This window comes from Macrobrachium nipponense, chromosome 5, assembly GCF_015104395.2.
Source record: "Macrobrachium nipponense isolate FS-2020 chromosome 5, ASM1510439v2, whole genome shotgun sequence".
NCBI classification, from domain to species: Eukaryota; Metazoa; Arthropoda; class Malacostraca; order Decapoda; family Palaemonidae; genus Macrobrachium; species Macrobrachium nipponense.
Genome location: NC_061107.1, coordinates 77,395,015 through 77,412,618, shown reverse-complemented (window position 1 = coordinate 77,412,618; position 17,604 = coordinate 77,395,015). Strand labels below are relative to the sequence as shown.

General features: G+C 45.4%; 1 protein-coding gene across 1 annotated transcript in view; it reads left to right on the top strand.

Annotated features, from left to right (window-relative positions):
* LOC135215432 (U3 small nucleolar RNA-associated protein 4 homolog) overlaps window positions 1-17,604 on the top strand; it is a gene marked incomplete in the record, with an annotated part of 57,794 nt that overhangs the window by 19,062 nt on the left and 21,128 nt on the right. The window contains 4 exon segments of the mRNA XM_064250078.1: window positions 6,464-6,528; window positions 14,857-15,038; window positions 16,598-16,682; window positions 17,544-17,604. Of these exon segments, the coding sequence (XP_064106148.1) occupies window positions 6,464-6,528; window positions 14,857-15,038; window positions 16,598-16,682; window positions 17,544-17,604 (393 nt within the window).

The following is a 17,604-nucleotide window of genomic DNA, read 5'->3' as shown; positions in this document are numbered from 1 at the left end:
GCCGCTCTCGTAGCGACCAGCCGGTACCTCGGGTTGACGTGACGGTCTCTGACCGGCCACGGGTTGAGGCTGAGAAGAGGTCCCCTCGACCAACGGCACCAGCTTCGGCTGGTACCAGCGGTTTGACGTGCCGTGAGGACGCTCACGGTCTCACCGCGAAAGCGAGCTCTGCAGATCACCTGACCGCCGCTCCCACAGGGACCGGACGGAGACGGTGGCCAGCAGCAGCTCGTCTGACGCACGAGATCGGGGTCGACGTGCTCAGTCGAGCCGCTCGCCACAGGTGAGCGGCACGACCAGGCCTGCAGTACGATCCCCACCGCGGGTTGGTGATCGGCTGCAGCCCCCCACGTACGCTGGTCCTGCCAGCGAACGGGGGGGGAGCGTCAGGTCTGTCTCTCCTATACCTTCAACTTCCTCGGGCTACACCGGGAAGAGCGAGGTACCCAGGAGTGATCGTGAGAGGTGCGCCGCTCACGATCCCGCCACGACGCCGCACGAACCAGGCATGGTCGTAGGACCAGCCAGGTCGTACGCGCAAGTGGTTGGAGGCGACCGTCAGGGGTCTGTTGCTGTTCCTCCTTCTGAAGGAGGAGGGTCTCGAGAGCTGCTCCTGTTGGAGGGACTGGACGGTCCTACTCCTCAGGACGCTGTAACTCCATGAAGAATCCAGAGGAACTTTGCCCAGGTTATTGCGCTGATTCGTCAGCACAACGACCTGGGGGAAAGGATCGCCGCTACCACCATCTGAGCCCACACGTCCCAGGCTCGAGTCATTTTGGGGCCCGAAGAGGGAACCCAAATTGACGGTGGGACTGCCGCGATCGGAGCTTGCAGACTCAGTCCTTGACCAGGTGGAGTATTTCGTCTCAGGACGGGAGGACTCACTTAAGTCAGGACGGTCTTCCAAAGCTACTTCCTCCTCCTCTGCAGCGACAGCGGAAGTTCTAGTGGCCAATCAGTAGATCCAATACCGCCCAAACAGGTAACCCGGATCTAGCTAGGCTAACTCCAGGTGTGTCCCTGCAGCAGCTCCTGTCAGAGAACCTATGGTTCTCGCAGCAGGAGGCACTGGGCCTGGAAGCTACCGCTATGGCAGACTTGCCAGGCAGTCTCTTGGTTGGATCTGTGGCTCCCTCACAGTATCCAAGGTCGCGGCCGACGCCGGGGGGGCGCTGCCCTCGAAGACGACCCCGACTTCAGGAGACTGTGCCAGTCTGGAGGTAGGGCCATCTCCTACCTCGCCCATCAGACGGCAAACCTGTGGGCCAACTTGGTTCTCCGTCGTAGGACGCTGTCCTTACACGAGTAGCCAAGGGGGCCGGGCGCGGGTGAGAAGCGGTAAATGGAACTACGTAACGGACCAATGAAGAGTTTCCTCCGCTCTCTTTCCCGGAGAGATGGTGGACGCTGCGGTGGAAAGACGGCGCACTGATGACAGTGACAGTCTGGTTCACCAGGCAGTTACGAAGGTTTTCTGGGCAACCTCGTACATCTGCGGCTAAGCCTAAGAGTTTAGCTAGCGCTTCCTCGGCTGCTAAGACGGCTGTGCTCCATCCGAAGCCCCGACGAGAAAGGACTCTTCCTGCTTCAACTTCTAGTAAAGGAGGCCGCCTAACCAGCCCTCCTCCCAGCCCTCCTTTCCCCGAGGAGGTGCTGGGAAGAAGTCGAAGCGAGGTGGGTAAACGCTAGGGACGGCGTTCCCCTCACCAGCTGCCGGAAGTGGGGGGTGCCTGGCGAGCCATTGGGCAACTTGGCAGCGCTACGGTGCCGAGACCTGGATAGTAGACGTCCTTCGGGAGGGATATCTACTACCCTTCGAATCTCGGCCACCCCTCACCTCCAAACCCGGTCCATCTGCAGACATATGTTCTGGGATCCCTCAAAGGACGACGCTCTTCGGCAGGAGATCAAGACCATGCTGACCAAACGAGCTGTAGAAGTCGTAGTGGATCGGTCACCGGGCTTTTACAGCCGCCTTTTTCTTAGTGGAAAAGGCATCGGGGGGGCTGGCGACCCGGTGATAGATCTCTCTCCCCTGAACCGATTTGTTCGCCAGACTCGGTTCAAGATGGAGACGGCACGTTCCGCTGCTGGACTCCATCAGGGAGAACGACTTCATGCTTTCAGTGGACCTGAAGGATGCGTATTTCCAAATACCCATCCATCAGTCCAAATCCATTACCCGTATCCGCTTCATCTTCGACGGGACGGTGTACCAATTCAGGGCACTCTGCTTCGGTCTCTCAACCGCCCCACAGGTAGTTCACGAGAGTGTTCACGCTGGTGTCTGCTTGGGCACCTTCGCACGGGATACGTCTTCTGAGTATCTCGACGATTGGCTGGTCCTGGCGAGCTCCCGCTCGCATTTTGTTGCTGCAGGACAGGGTTATCGACTTCTAAAGTTTTGTCGCGATCTGGGGAATCGTGATAAACTACGAGAAGTCCGATCTCGAACCAAGCAGAAGATGAAGTACCTGGGTTATGCTGATCGATACGGTATCAGCTCAAGTCCGCCCCGCAGACTTGAGGGATCAGCAAATTCAGGGAGGCAGCCGGCCGGTTCCTGTCTCGGCAGGAACAGGCAGCTCAGCAATGGCAAGTCGTGATCGGCCACCTGTCGTCACTCGAGAAGTTAGTTTCCTCACGGACGTCTTCACCTGCGGTCTCTCCAGTGGAAGACTAAGGGAGAGTTGGTCACAGGTAAAGGGATCCACCTTACTTCCCCGTGTCCATCACGGAGAAGGTGAGGCAGGACCATAGCCTGGTGGCTCGACGACAGGAACTCTTAAGAGGGAGTGCCCCTACGCACTCCCCCCCCCGGAGATGCTGCTGTTCTCAGACGCATCGACCGAGGGATGGGGCGCACACCTGGAGAGTTGCTGGCTGCAGGTGTGTGGGACCATCACGACAAGCACCTTCACATCAATGTCCTGGAACTCAAGGCGGCGTTTTACGCTCTCCAAGAGTTCCAAGACCGCTTGATGGGACCACCTCAGTGGTGTTGATGTGCGACAACACCACGGTAGTGGCATACGTCAACAAGCAGGGGGGCTAGTGTCTCTCCCGCTACACCAGTTGACGGTGCAGGTGCACGAGTGGGCCACGGCTCATTCGATAGAGCTGTCAGCAGCTACATTCCAGGCAGAGGAATGTAGTAGCGGACAAGCTCAGCCGTCGGGATCAGGTTAATAGGGACCGAGTGGTCCTACACCCAGAAGTGGCGGAAAGGCTCTTCAACCTGTGGGGGCGTCCAGTCATAGACCTGTTCGCCACCGGCACCCAAAAAACAAAAAACTTCAAGTTTTTTGCTCAGCCGTGCCGGAACCCATGGGCAGCTGCAGAGGAGCTCTTTCAACACCCCTGGGACGGGGAACCTCTTCGTCTACTCCTTTCCGTCCCTTTTGTCTGATTCGGAAAGTGATCAGCCGAGCGCTGGTCACTCCCAATCTCAGGATGATCCTGGTGGCTCCCAAACGACCTCAAGCCGTTTGGTATCCGGACCTGCTGGCTCTTCTTGCAGAAGAACCGAGAGAGATGCCACACTGGCACAACCTTCTAGCCCAGCCACACGTAGAGCGGTACCACCGAGCAGTCCAGTCCCTACAACTTCACGGCTGGCTGTTATCCACCATTCTTGCGAACGAGTAGGCTTTTTCTCGCAGCGCAGCAACAGAGATGGCTGGACACGTCAGACAGTCCTCTGCAGCTGTGTACCAGGGGAAGTGGGCCGTCTTCTGTGGTTGGTGTCGTAGACGGGGTCTATCTCCTCAGAGCCACTCTTCAGCAGGTAGCGGATTTCCTCGTATTTCTTCGCCGAGAGAAGCTCCTCTCAGTACCCACAGTTAAAGGATAATAGAGCTGCACTGGCATCGTCCTAAAACTGAGGGGACTGGACATCCTGAACTCGTTCGAGATCTCCTTGCTAATGAGGAGCTTCGAAAGGTCTTGCCCAACCCAGGGAGCTCAGGCCACCTGAGTGGATGTGACTCTCGTCCTTAGGAGTTTGACTCGAAGACCATTCGAGCCACTCCGAGAGTCGTCAGACAGGGATCTGACCCTCAAGACCCTCTTCTTGCTGGACCCTGGCATCGGCGAAGAAGAGAGTAGGGGAACTCATAGTCTGTCCTTCAATGTTAAACATTCCAGGGGCTGGGGATCTGTGACGCTCGATTTCGTCCCGAATTTCGTAGCTAAGACCTCAGAATCCGTCGATCCCTGACGACAGGTTCGAGTCTTTCACAATCCCCTCCCTAATGGATTTCACCGACAACGATACGGATGAGATGCTGCTTTGTCCTGTGAGGGCGCTACGGCGCTATCTGAAGAAAACTCGACACCTCAGGCCTGAGTGTCGACGCCTCTTCGTTAGCACTGGGGTTACCAAAGAAAGAAGTATCCAAGAACACGCTTTCTTTCTGGCTGCGTGAGGTGATCAGGAGAGCGTACGAGGCTGAGTGGTAGTGACGACATCCGTACGCTCCGACCGAGAGCCCACGAAGTCAGAGGTATTGGACCTCTTTGGCGTTCCGCAAGAACTTCTCCGTGGCGCAGGTCCTGAAGGCAGGTGTCTGGGCCAACCAGACTACCTTCACGTCCTTCTACCTTCGGGATATTGCCCACAAGTCCTTGGATACTTTTTCCTTGGGACCTGTGGTGGCTGCTCAACACGTTGTGTAAGCTTACCCAGCACCCGAGCAGGCAGAACAGCATCGATTCCTGGTGTGACTGTAGGAATGAACTGGTTGAATGAGAGTGCGACTGGCTTCTCTCTCCATCTTTCTCTCTCTACCTGTGGCGGGAGAGGGTCACGGTCGTCACCATGCTGGAAAGGAATCGATGCAGGTAAGCTACTCAACCGAGCCCCAATCCATCCCTTTAGTTAGGGATAGAAGCAAATATCCTCCACTCCCTCCAACCAAGGGGGAAGGAGTGGATGCCTACTTGAGACAAACCCATAACTTTAGTTGGCTCCTGTACAGGAACAAGTTCTTGCAATGCTGGTACGAAGAGATACGCTTGCCTCTCTCTTAGTACTTGGCTCAGAGGTCTGACCATTGATCCTGCGGTGCACACCCCGATCAATCGGACAGAGGTTTGGATCCCTCCCTTGCTCTTACGACCAGGGAGGCATTCCAGGTTGGACGAACACCAGTCTGTTCACCAAAAAGACTCAGATTCCACCCACCAAGAAGTGAGTCTTCCTATTGTTAAAGGACCGAGGGTTTGTATTACGTATCGGAACAAACTGACAATTTGTCGAAAATTGCATTTTTCCTAACTATACAAAACCTGAGGTCCTTTACATATAGTCCCACCTCATACCACCCCTCACTCTGCAACTTTTTGCATGGGCCTAAAGCAAAAGTGATTCTTCACCGCCCCGCCCGGCGCGCTTGCGGCGCGCGCACGACCGGACAAGCAGTTAAACTACCGTTCTCCCTTGTCGAAGCTTACGACCGTCCCAGCTGCCGCTAGTACCTTCCTATTGTTAAAGGACCTCAGTTTGTATAGTTAGGAAAAATGCAATTTCGACCAAATTGTCATATTCCTCCCACCAAGAAGTGAGTCTTCTATTGTTAAACGGACCGAGGGTTTTGTATTACGTATCGGAACAAATGACAATTTGTCGAAAAATTGCATTTTCCTAACTATACAAACCTGAGGTCCTTTACATATAGTCCCACCTCATGCCACCCCCTCACTCTGCAACTTTTTCTTTGCATGGGCCTAAAGCAAAAGTGATTCTTCACCTCTCGGCGCACGCGGGCGCGCGCACGATCGGACCAAGCAGTTAACTACCGTTCTCCCCTTGTTCGAAGCTTACGACCGTCCCAGCTGCCGCTAGTTACCTTCCTATTGTTAAAGGACCTCAGGTTTGTTATAGTTAGGAAAAAATGCAATTTTCGACAAATTGTCATTTTATGATTTTCTCACACTTCTCTGGATCTGTATCCCTTAAGGCATTTTTTTTTTGTTTATTTATGTTTCCCCTTTATTTATTTTCTTTTTTTTACAATCTCAACTTCAGTAAGCAGATAAACTGCAAATATTTTCATTGTTTTCCAAGATTCAATAAATAAATATTGAATAAATCTGTGTGCTGATCTTGCAGTGAATTTAGACCCTTACACTGTAGGACAACCATAAATCTGAATGAGAACTAAGTGGATTAAAATCTTTTATTTTACCCCAAAACCCCCACTTCCACCACTATGGTCCCCCCAAGTTGTTTTGATAGAAAATTTAACACCATGACTTATCAAATATATATATTTTCCAAAGCCTACACCCAAAAAAATGTGTGCCCCTATAGCTTTGGTTTGTATATTATGAAATTGAAGCCATTGTTTCAGAGTATGTTTTTCTACTTAATAGTTAAATATGAATTACAGTACTGAATTTCTATGTAAAGTAGTCAGTTTTATTATTAATGCTTTTAATATTTTTATTTTATTGACAGAGCGGATGGCAGCATTGAAATATGGAATTGCAAACACAAGCCATTTATGCAACTTGTATTACCAGGTAAAATAAATGTGAATGTTTAAGTTTTTAATACAGCAATTTTTGTTCATGAAACTTACCATGTCAGATATATATATAGCTGTATTTTCCGAATCCGACAGAAATTTAAACACTTACGACACACGCAGTGGGAGTCAGGTGGTTAGTACCCATTCCCGCCGCTGGGAGGCGGGTGGATCAGGAATCATTCCCATTTTCTATTCATAATTTTTCTGTCGCCGGTGGCTGAAAACACCTTGTTTTCAGTACCTCGTCTTAGGATTTTGGAAACTTCATTGCCGCTAAGTATCCATAATTTGTCTTTTTGTGATTTATTCACTTGGATTTGTGGCTAGGCTAACGCTATCTTAAATTGATTTGAATTTGATTCATTTTTGCATAAAATATCTGAATCTAGTTAGGCTCGTTCAGACGGGGTTGTCTGCAAAGATAGGGTGTGGCTACCGAAAGCTTCGGTAGATTCGCAATTGGTATGTACGAGGGGTATGGGTCTTGTCTTCTTTGTTGAGATTTGTCATGTAAGGAGTGTGAGACTTTGTCTATTCCGTAAGGAAGAGAACGTATGATTCGTATGTACGCAATTAATCAAGTAAACATGTCTAATTCCGTAAGGAAAGACGTATGATTATTCGTATGTACGCAATTAATCAGTAACAAAAGTCAGGGTAGTGAACCTGCTAAACCTTCCTGTAGACTTTATTTTGCATAACCCTGTAGTATGGCCTACGGGCGTATGTATATGGCTACGAGAGGTGCTCGCTCTCCTTCATTGCTGTGAAGTCTAACTTCTGTAATTGTTACTCCTAACCCTGCGTGTTGCCTTCGGGCCCTAAGCAGTGTCTGTAGAGAAATTGCCCTTTCTCTATGATACTCCTTCGATTCGTAACTTAGAATGCGAAAGTGCTTGCTTTAGAGAGTAAAAGTGAAGTGCAGAACCGTGCATGGATACCCCTTGTGTAGTGGAGGGTGCGTCAGATCGGCTCGTTTCGCCTCTAGGCCGGGACCTCTTGCTTGACTACCAGAACGGGGAGAGAGCAATGTCGAAATAAAAAAAGCCCGAAGGAGGGTTACGAGGAACCCCCACCGATCTGGCGTGCCTTCGGCAGTTTCTGATGAAAATCCCCAGACTGCCTAAGTGCGTGCACGTGCACGAATCCTGAAGGATTGCTTCTCGTCCTCCGAAGCGTCTCCCCGCGCAGGGGTTGGAGCTTTCGGATGGACTCGCGCCCTCTAAATAGAAGCTTTATAGAAGAGGATGCTTCACGTCCTCTCTCTCTCTCTCTCTCTCTCTCGTTATGCGTTTCAGTGAGAAGTAAGAAGGCGAACGTCGCCTCCTGAACTCGTGTCCGTCTTTCCACCGAGAAATACGTTAAAAAGAAGTCATAGTAGCAGTAAGCTTTTGATAGCGGACGCCCAAGTCATGGGGGCGCGCGGGAGTGCACGCCAAGCGCGCGCCAGTGGACGCCGAGCATGTGCGCGCCAGTGGACGAACCGAGACGTGCGCGCCAAAGTGGACGACGAGCGCGCTCCAATGGACGCCGGGAGCGCGCTCCAGTGGAGCGCCGAGCGCGCTCATCCAGTGGACGCCGAGCGTGCAACCAGCGCACGCCAGGTGTGTCGCCTGGCTGAACGTTTCTGTTGAACTCTTCAAGCTCTTGTTCAGATTTGGGCTTAAAGGAATTTTTACCTCTACCTTCGATGATACCTTCTACCTCACCTGCAAAGAATGTGAAGTAGGCAGTGCTTCGGAGTAAGCTTAAAGTGAACAGACAACTTCTTCGAAACCCAGCAAGACCATCGGGTTTCGTGAATCAAGAGGTCTCTGTCAATTAATATGCTTTTCGCATAGGTGGATGGAGTGTTTTTTTAAGGAAAGCTCAAGGGAAGTTCTCGTTTGCTCTACCGCAAGCTTTGTTCCATTCTGCCAATAAAGGGTTTAAGTTGCCACTACCGCAGTCAAGACTTTGCGATAAGGCAGTTACGGGTTATAAAGGCTCGATGTCCTGCACGTCAGGACTCTCGGCAACGTTCAGTAGGATTCTTGCAAAGGCACTCATATCAAAAGTACGCTCTTCAGGAAAAGCGCAAGACAGGACTGCCTTTGCCATACTGCCAATAAATTTTAAGCTTTAGCAGGCATTAGTTGTGATACGGGAGAGGAAGCTGGTTGGAGAGTTTCCTTCCTCCCTTTCCCCAGGATAATTTTGCCAGCTTTTTAGCCCATCTGAAAGGGCTTTCAGATGATAGATTTTGTTAGTTCCTAGTCGGGACTACGCTGCCGAATTGAACATCGTCGTTCTACCTGACGTAAGCCCAGTCTCTAACAGGATTCTTGCCCCTTCCTTCCTCGTTTGAGACGGGAATCGGAAAATAAAATGCTCGAACTTCCTGGATTACGTTTTGTCAATTCAGTGACTTTCCCCCCCCCCCCCATTGACAATATACTATCGTTTTGTCAAGTAAGTGGGATATCCCCTCATTGACAAAATATCTCTTTGTCCCGTAAATGGGTTGTTAGTTCTCATTGACAAAACATCTCATAACTTGATATTGCGTAAGCGAATAAGCTCTTATTGACAAGATTCGTAAGAGCTCTCATTCGTCATTCGCAGGACTCCGTACAAGAAATAGACTTGTAGACTACGTCAATGAACGCTTATGTCCAATAACATAAGAAGCTTGAGCTGACTGCTTCGATTCTCCTAAGTTTTGTTCATGAAACTTGCCTGTCAGATATGTATGTCGCTGCATTTCCGAATTCAAGCTATATATATGTCTGCCAGTAAGTATGAACAAACTTTATTGTGATATAATTTCATATTTTGCCTTGCGTTATTTATTTTTTCTGGTTGGTTCAAGTCATATACGCTTGTGTAGTTACCTCTTCGGATGGCCAAACCGAGAGGTCTATGGTCCATTTTAAGGACATTTAATCGTTACTCCCTGCAGCCTTCCAGGAGTTTCCGATTTATCTTTTACCGTTGTATGGTAGTGTTCTGACGACACAAACGCATCTGTATATTTAGCGTTTTCTGTTTCGCTTAAATATACCAGCTTGAGAGTCTCTTTATGCTAAAAATAACGGACCTTTTTCTTCATAGAATAGGGTAGCTGGCAACCCAGGCATAAAGTTAAGAGACGACGATGACGGACGATCGTAAGCTGCTGCTGTCACTGTCCTCTGACTCCTCTCCTCCAGTCCAAACGAGCCAGTACCAACTCGTTCGCTGTCATGCGCTGTAGGTTAAGTCTCTCTCTCCTGCGGGATTGACTGACTAACCGTATCTCTGTGCTGGCAGTTACGTCTCTCTCTCTCCTGCAGGATTGACTGACGAACTGTATCTCTGCCTACAATCACGGACTTTAGCCTAAGATTGAGGGGATTTCTTACATGAATGAATAAACATTGCATTCGTTTGGCCTTAATATGTTCTACAGAGATATCTTACTCCTTTCGGTGCTCGTTACCGCACGGTTATAGGACTACGAGTCTACCACAACATTGCACTATTATATGCTCTCTTGCTTAGGCAAAGCGCAGCCTTATTAGGGAAGTAAAACATACTGTGTGAGGGAATGGATGAGCTTGCTGGGGACCATTTCCTTCCTAAAGAAGTTTGTTTCCCTGAATAGACTGCAATTCAGACCTCTACAGTTTTTCCTACCGGAAACTGAAATTTTATTAAAGATCTAGGAATGATTCTGAACATCTCTCGGTGCGTTAAGTATCTCTTGAGGTGATAGAAAGAAGGTGCCGGACATCTGGAGAGGGTTTCAGATGTCCTGGATCATAATCTGAAAGAAGTGGAAGCAATTCAGTCGTCCCTCCAGTCCTCGAAACGAGTTTTTGGAACATGGTCCATATCAACTCTGATCTTCCACAGCTCTCTATATCTTAGGAAGTATCTTCTCTCGGTCCGGTTCGGGTTTACGAGAAAGAGACTATTATAACAACAGGCGTAGAATGGAACGATCCTCTAGAGGTTCGTTACAGGATTGCAAAAGTCCGCTCGAATCGTCTCGATCGAAGGCAGCAAACTACTGACTTCGAGTGGAATCTTTCTTTAGAAGTATGTTGAGAGTTGTGGAGACTTTAGGGACGTCCTTCATTCATCTCTTCGCTAGGTTGAGGACGAAGAGGCTTCTTCTTCTGCTCCCTTTTTCTTTTTCTCGATCCGGGTGAGCGGTAACATTAAACGCCATCCTATGATATTGAACGGGGGATGGATGTTTAGTCTCTTTTCCCTTTTCAATCACTTAGGAAATGTAATAAGATGATTTATATCATTACAGGGAGCGACAATGACGCTAATCGCCCCAGTGTTGGCCTTCAAGACCCTAGATTCACAGAGGTCACGTCCTTCCAAGGACCTTTTCCGAGAGAGTCGGTCTCCTTTAACACGAAAGGTACCTATAACCTCTCCGCTCTGAGTCTGACTACGTTCAGACTATCGAGATGTTGACAGCATAAGATTGCAGTCTTCCCTTTCCGTTTGAAGAATGGGATAAGCTGGCAGTCACAACTATTAAAGAATACGCAAATATGTTGTTGACGGCCTTTGGGCTCAGAGATTTGCTTCTGTCAAACAACAAAGCCCTTCACGATCTTTGAGTTCTGTGAAATCTCGAAACTCGCTCACCATCTACTTTTTGTCTCACCTGTTTTCTCGGAGTCAGACACTCGTGCGAGATCAGGAGACATATAGTAGCCCTGAGTTTCTTGTTGACGAAGTCGGTTGCGTTTATACACCCCTGATGATCGTTTAACATGAGACAGGTTGGACTGTCAGGCATTCGTCCTTCGGGACTGAATCGCCTTTTTGCTCCTCGCTCCTTTCTCCTGGCACCAGAAGCTCGAGTCAGGAGTGGCTCAGGAGTTGATTCGCTAACGACGTTGGGTTGCGTTGATACACCCCCCAAGGTTTGCTTAGCTTGAATCGCCAGGCAGTCCAAACACTCATCCTTCAGCGAAGAATAGTGCCTTATGGTCTTCAGGGTACAGCCTTGCTGTCCTTGATTCGTCTGACTGGTCAACTGGTCGGTCACCTGACGTTAGTACAGACGGACTGACTGTGCATGTCCAGATCGAAGCTTTCAATATGGAACTTAGACATAGTCTGAAGTTCTTGATGTCAAAGCATTCGAACATCTCCTACCTGTTAACTTCTTGCATTTGATCAGGAAGGCATTTTTCTAACCACCCTAGATACGACAAAGAGGGTTAGTGAGATTTTAAGCCATCGTCACAAGTTTTGGCTTTAGAGAACACAAGGCGGTGTGCTCTCTAAGCTTTTCGTTATGGCCTAAGAATGGAAACCGTTTGTCCTTGGGCCAGGAGCTTGGAAGCAAGGATGGCACAAGTTAGTGGGCAGGAGCCAGAGAGAGTCCTGTGCCCTGTCAGGTCTCTCAAGTTTTATCTACATAAAACTCAAGAAAGTCGAAGTCGTACGGACAATCTGCAGTGTTCCGAAAAGACCAGACTTGCCCATATCGAAGAACATGGCTTTATTGTTAAGGAGGTCTTTCAAAAAAGCTCCTTCTTGTGTTTGCACAAAGATTTGAAATCTTTTTGATTTGAATGCTCACGAGGTGAGGGCGCGCCTCGGAAGCATTTCAAACAGAGCATGGCACTCAGCAACATCCTGAGTACCATGTTTTAGCGAAGCAACTCTGTGTTCAATTCACACTCCCTGCGAGATGTGAAGATGGCATATGAGATCTGCTGCTCGCTTGGGCCATACGTGTCTGCAGACACAATCTTGGGGGCAAGAAGTACCACTCATCCTATCCTGTAGAAAATGGTTAGGAAGAGCTCTTAATTTAGTAGTTGAGTCGCCGACAACGGTGACTTCTTAACTTCTTAAGCCTTAGTTTAACACACCTTAAACTTTGGCTAGGTGGGTCAGGTGGTGATATATATTTTATTATATATATTTATTTTACTTCTTAGCCCTCATGGTATGGTCAATATGGTCTAGTCACGTCGTGTCTCGCCCCTGTTGACAGATCATCTGGAGTGCACCAGCTATATAGGTCTCTACCTCGCTGGCAACTCTAGTTAGCACAAGCAGACTTACGCGGCAGTAACCACGAAGTCAGCTATGCTAACAGGTAAGGAATCAAGATATCAATTATCTGCTATATATGTTTCCTAAAATCTTCTATTCTGTCTACTCCCACCACCAAAGGTGGGATTCAGCTATATATATATCTGACAGGTAAGTTTCATGAAACAAAATGATATGTAATGATACAATTAAGTTTGTTCATACTTACCTGGCAGATATATATAATCAAGTACCCACCCACCTCCCCTCAGGAGACAGTGGAAAAAAAATAAAAATTATGAATAGAAAATGGGAATGATTCCTGGATACCGCCTCCCAGCGGCGGGAATGGGTACTAACCACCTGACTCCCACTGCGTGTGTCGTAAGTGTTTAAATTTCTGTCGGATTCGGAAAAATACAGCTATATATATATCTGCCAGGTAAGTATGAACAAACTTAATTGGTATCATTACAATATCATTTTTTTTTCACAACATAATGTTATTACACACTCTTATTGCCAATTTGTAATTGTCACCAAATGCTTCTAGACAATAGTTCAAGTACAGAGCAACACTAGACAGATACTTCATCTCTCCATATAGGGTATGGTTCCCAGTCTTAGTGTAGCTCATTCTTCATGCCTGCACTTTGGTACACATTACTTCCCCAGGCTATTGGGAAGTTTTAAGGATTGTCATTTTTTTATTATTCATTCTATTTTATATTCTCAGTCATTCATTTGATCATTATTTGTGTGAGCAAGAACACGAACCTCATCTGCACTCTGCCTCCCAGCAGAAAAAATTGGCATTTCAGGCTGTTGGTAATCTGTTGTGAAACCTATGGGAGAATCACCCTTATCTGTAAGATTTTTCTTAATTTGTGGTCTTTTATTCTTGTTGTAATCTCAAATGTAATTTTTTATTTTTACTTCACTACCTATATAATTAGGGTGTAGTAGTGTTGTAAAACTAATATAACCCAGAAGAAAGCCAATGGCTAAAACTGCTGTTGGCAGTGGGTAAATAGAGCAAAATACTAGCAGTACATTTCATCTTTTCCTTCAAAGATTTACCCTTAAAGATAAGATGAGTTTTAGGAAATTAGAAAGCTTGGCTGTTTGTGTGCATATGTAGATTTATGTATTACATTATGTAAACTTTGCACTTACAGTTGTTTTTTTTGTGTTGTAGTGTTTAGATGTATGGATTTAAGCATACTTCACCCTTCCATTATTTTTAGGCAACCAGCAGCCCATTGGTCCTAAGAATGTCAGTCATGTTACGAGAGGTTTTGATGTAAAATTAATAATAAAATAAAATAACATTTGAGTAAATACAGCTTTGTTTATATTACAGTATTATGGAGTTGGTTAAGTACCAGTACTGGTAGTTTTTGGCACTTGGGTAAACAGCATACCAGATACCTCAAGGTATATTTTGAACCATTTTGGGAAAAGGCAGCCATATATATACTGTTAAGTATGTAACTCATCCATAAAATCGGATTTCTAGTGTTTGTCTGATAGAATATTAATGAGCAAACTGTCAATGGATTTAAGATAGATAAATAATAGAATGCTAGATTTGAGGTGTTTAGTTATGTCTTATGCCTTTGGCATAAAAGAGCTTTATCATACCATTAAAGTCCGCAAGTTTGTTTTTTTATAGATTATGAGGTATATTTTGTTTTTGTTAATGATAGCCATCTTTAGAATATATGCTGGGTAAAGTAATTTGGTCAAATGTTGACAAATTGTTTAGAATTCTCTTTCCTGAACAATTCCTGGCTAGTAGATACTCCAGCCCTTTAATTTACCCAGCATAGCAGGTGTAAGCAAGGATTCAGAATTTGATTTGACTATTCAAGAAGGGAGTGCAGGAAGGGAAGAGACTGGTTATTAATTATGTGGCTTGTATCCAAAATAGAGAAATTGTTTTTGTAGTTTCAAATTTTTGCTCAGTTATCAAAAACTACCCAGTGTTTTTTGCTCAGCCTTATAATTAGAAGATACATTGCTCACTGGGGATGCTTAGGAGCTACATTACTTACAGAGTATGTGGTTATCCTTCTTTTTATTAAATTTCCATGGCTGTATTCATCTGCTTTGGTGCTGAATGAATAAAAGAAACTATTCCTTAGTACAGGATATTAATTGTTGCTTTTGTTATCAAAGTATTGCTCAGTCATTGTGAGTATGTGTTTATTGCTGTTTAAATGATTGAACTTAAAGATTTAAATATTTTTTGTTAATACAGTCTTTCTTTGTTCCTCAGCCAGTGATGAAGAAGCATCTGTAGAAGGTCTTGCATGGTGTAATGACCGATTATTCAGTGTTGGTCTTCATGGCTATGTCTTAGAGTATGATTTGTCTTTGTGTACTGTCAAGAGTAAAACAGCAGTTACGGGTGGACCAACCTGGTGTGTGGCTCTTTCACCTGATAAAACAAAACTAGCGGTAAGTTTGTCAGTGGTTGACTACATTTTTGTTGGGTGCAAAATATGGATTTTTTGTTGCTGCATATACGTAGAGGTGCTTTTGTACTAGTTCTTTGTTTGCGTGTTTACTGTTTCCTCACGTACTGTATTCTTTCTAAAATCCAAACTTTGCTGAGGTTGCATTTTGAGCCTTTGAAGAGGGAGAATGCATTGTCATAAGACCAAAATTACCAATAGGGCACAAGCACATTGGCTGCCAATGGAAAATTTATCTCTCATGGGGAATTAGGAGTTTCTCCATAAATTACTTCCAATGGTCTTTCTTGTAGGCACAGAAAGATCCTGTTTATTAGTGGTGACAGAAGATAAGGAAGGAATGGCAAAGAATATAGTTGGATGACCTTGATATCCCAGCATTTCAGTGCGGTGTGAAAACTGTTGAAGTCCAAGCCTTCAGAACAAGTGACTCCTAGACAAAGTGTTCAACTTGCTGACCTGTCGTGAAGCCACTAATTCCAGCAAGATGACCATCTCCAGTGTAAAACCAAGCAATAAAATCTGCAACATGTGCTTATGAGGTTTTGCTGAGGAGATTCCCACTTATGAGGCTTAATGAGGCAATTAGGATCCTCTATTGTGAAATGCTGAGTAGGCTTTCATAGGTCAACTGAACTCATACCCAGTACACAAAATTCAGAGTTGAGTTTGGCCACCATATTATTCCTTGATGGCTGGAAGGGAACATGCAAGGGAGCTGACTACCAATCACAGAATTGTCCTCACCCAACCTGATAGAGATTAGATGCAACTTTCTTAGGTTCTTCTGGAACCAGAGGAAAAGTGGTTGACATGGAAGCTTCTTCCATGTCAGAGGACACCTGAATTCACCAACATGGAGGGGAGATGGCCAGCCATTTCTTGTTGTGGCCAAAGTGGGTTGATAAGAGTTATGAATACATTTTTGGAATCCATCAGTTTGTCCAACCTCTGTGATGAGATCAAAGGGTGGCAAGGTATACGCCTCCAGATGTTGCTTGAATGCCTCAGAGTATCTGTTGTTCAGGCTACTTGTCATGTTGGGCTTAGCAGTAAATTGACAGATTGTAGTTTAGGCTCATTGCAAACTATTCCAGAAAGATTGTACCTCACAGGTAACACAAAGCCTTGAAAGTGTCCAAATGCAATGACCACTGTGAAGGTAGAACTTGCTTCTCTTTGCTGAGGCTTCTTTTACAGTATGTATTGTGTCTTCCTGGGACAATTCTGGCTTTGATTTATACTATTACTTTGATTTTTTATAAATATAACTTTTCAAGAATGATCCATAGCTGACTATTACAGTATAGTTAATTATATAAGGACTTACTATGAGCTGTTTTAGCCTTTTTATGAAATGCTGTCAGTTACAACCATTTAGTATGAATGATGTACTGTATATACAAAAACCAGTATTGGCCAGTTGTGCCACTTTGATATAGAGAGTTACCAAGTAGAAAGTATTTAGTTTAAAAATCACCAATGTATTGTTTTTACCAGTGTACTTCTTCAATATTTTAATTTAATATTTTTTTTTTCTAGGCTGGTACTGAAGAAGGATATGTATGTTTGTTTGATATCTTCAGCAATAGCTTATTGTATAATAAAACTCTTGAAAAGCAAGAAGGTGAGTGAAAATATGGTGTAAGATTACTGTAGTGGACTTTATAATATACAGTTGTACTTAATTTTACAAGCTGCATTTCAATAAACTCCAGGTTATCCATGATAATTTGTGTTTGACCTTTATGGATAATATAAAAATATAGCTATAGTAATTTTTAAAAAGCTTCCAAAAGCCCTTATGATAAAACAATACAGATACAGCTGTGGATGGGCAAGTGGCACAGTCTTCCTTTTTTTGGCCTCGTGGTGAAATCTGGCACCTACATGTGTAAAGTCAAAACAGGCTTCTTGGTAGCATCCATACAATTTTTCCAAGTTCCCATCGTGTCCATTGGTGTTATATGAAATTGGTACTTTCCTAGGCATTATCGAAAGTGCTTTTAATATTTCTATTTATGGCACTTGCGAAAACTGTTGTAACATTTACATACTTCATCTCATCATGAGTTTATGTTGTGACTTGTAAATCCCCAGAGGTACTGCTGTAGCATACAGCCATTTTTGGAGGTATAACTACAGTGTAAAGTTACAGGATCAAATCAAATAATGGTCTATTTTTTCAGTGGATGCCATTTTCTCATACAGTATATATTTCCACATAATGTTTGAATTTCCAGTTCCATGAAAGTTCCTAACTGTCAAAAGTATCTTTTTATCATGAGTAGCTTATGTTGGTGTGCTTTGCATAATAGTACTATTTCCAATCATGCTTATATTCATCATTAGTTACAGTACTGTACAATACTTTTATTCATGCTCAGACATCTAAGAAATATTTTTGTACATCACTGGTTGTTGGCAAGACTCAATTTTATGGGTAAACATTAATGATGTTTAATGTACACATTTTTTCTTGTTTTAGGTAGGATCTTAAGTATCTCTTGGCATTGTAGCAATAATTACATTGTGACTGGGTCCATCAA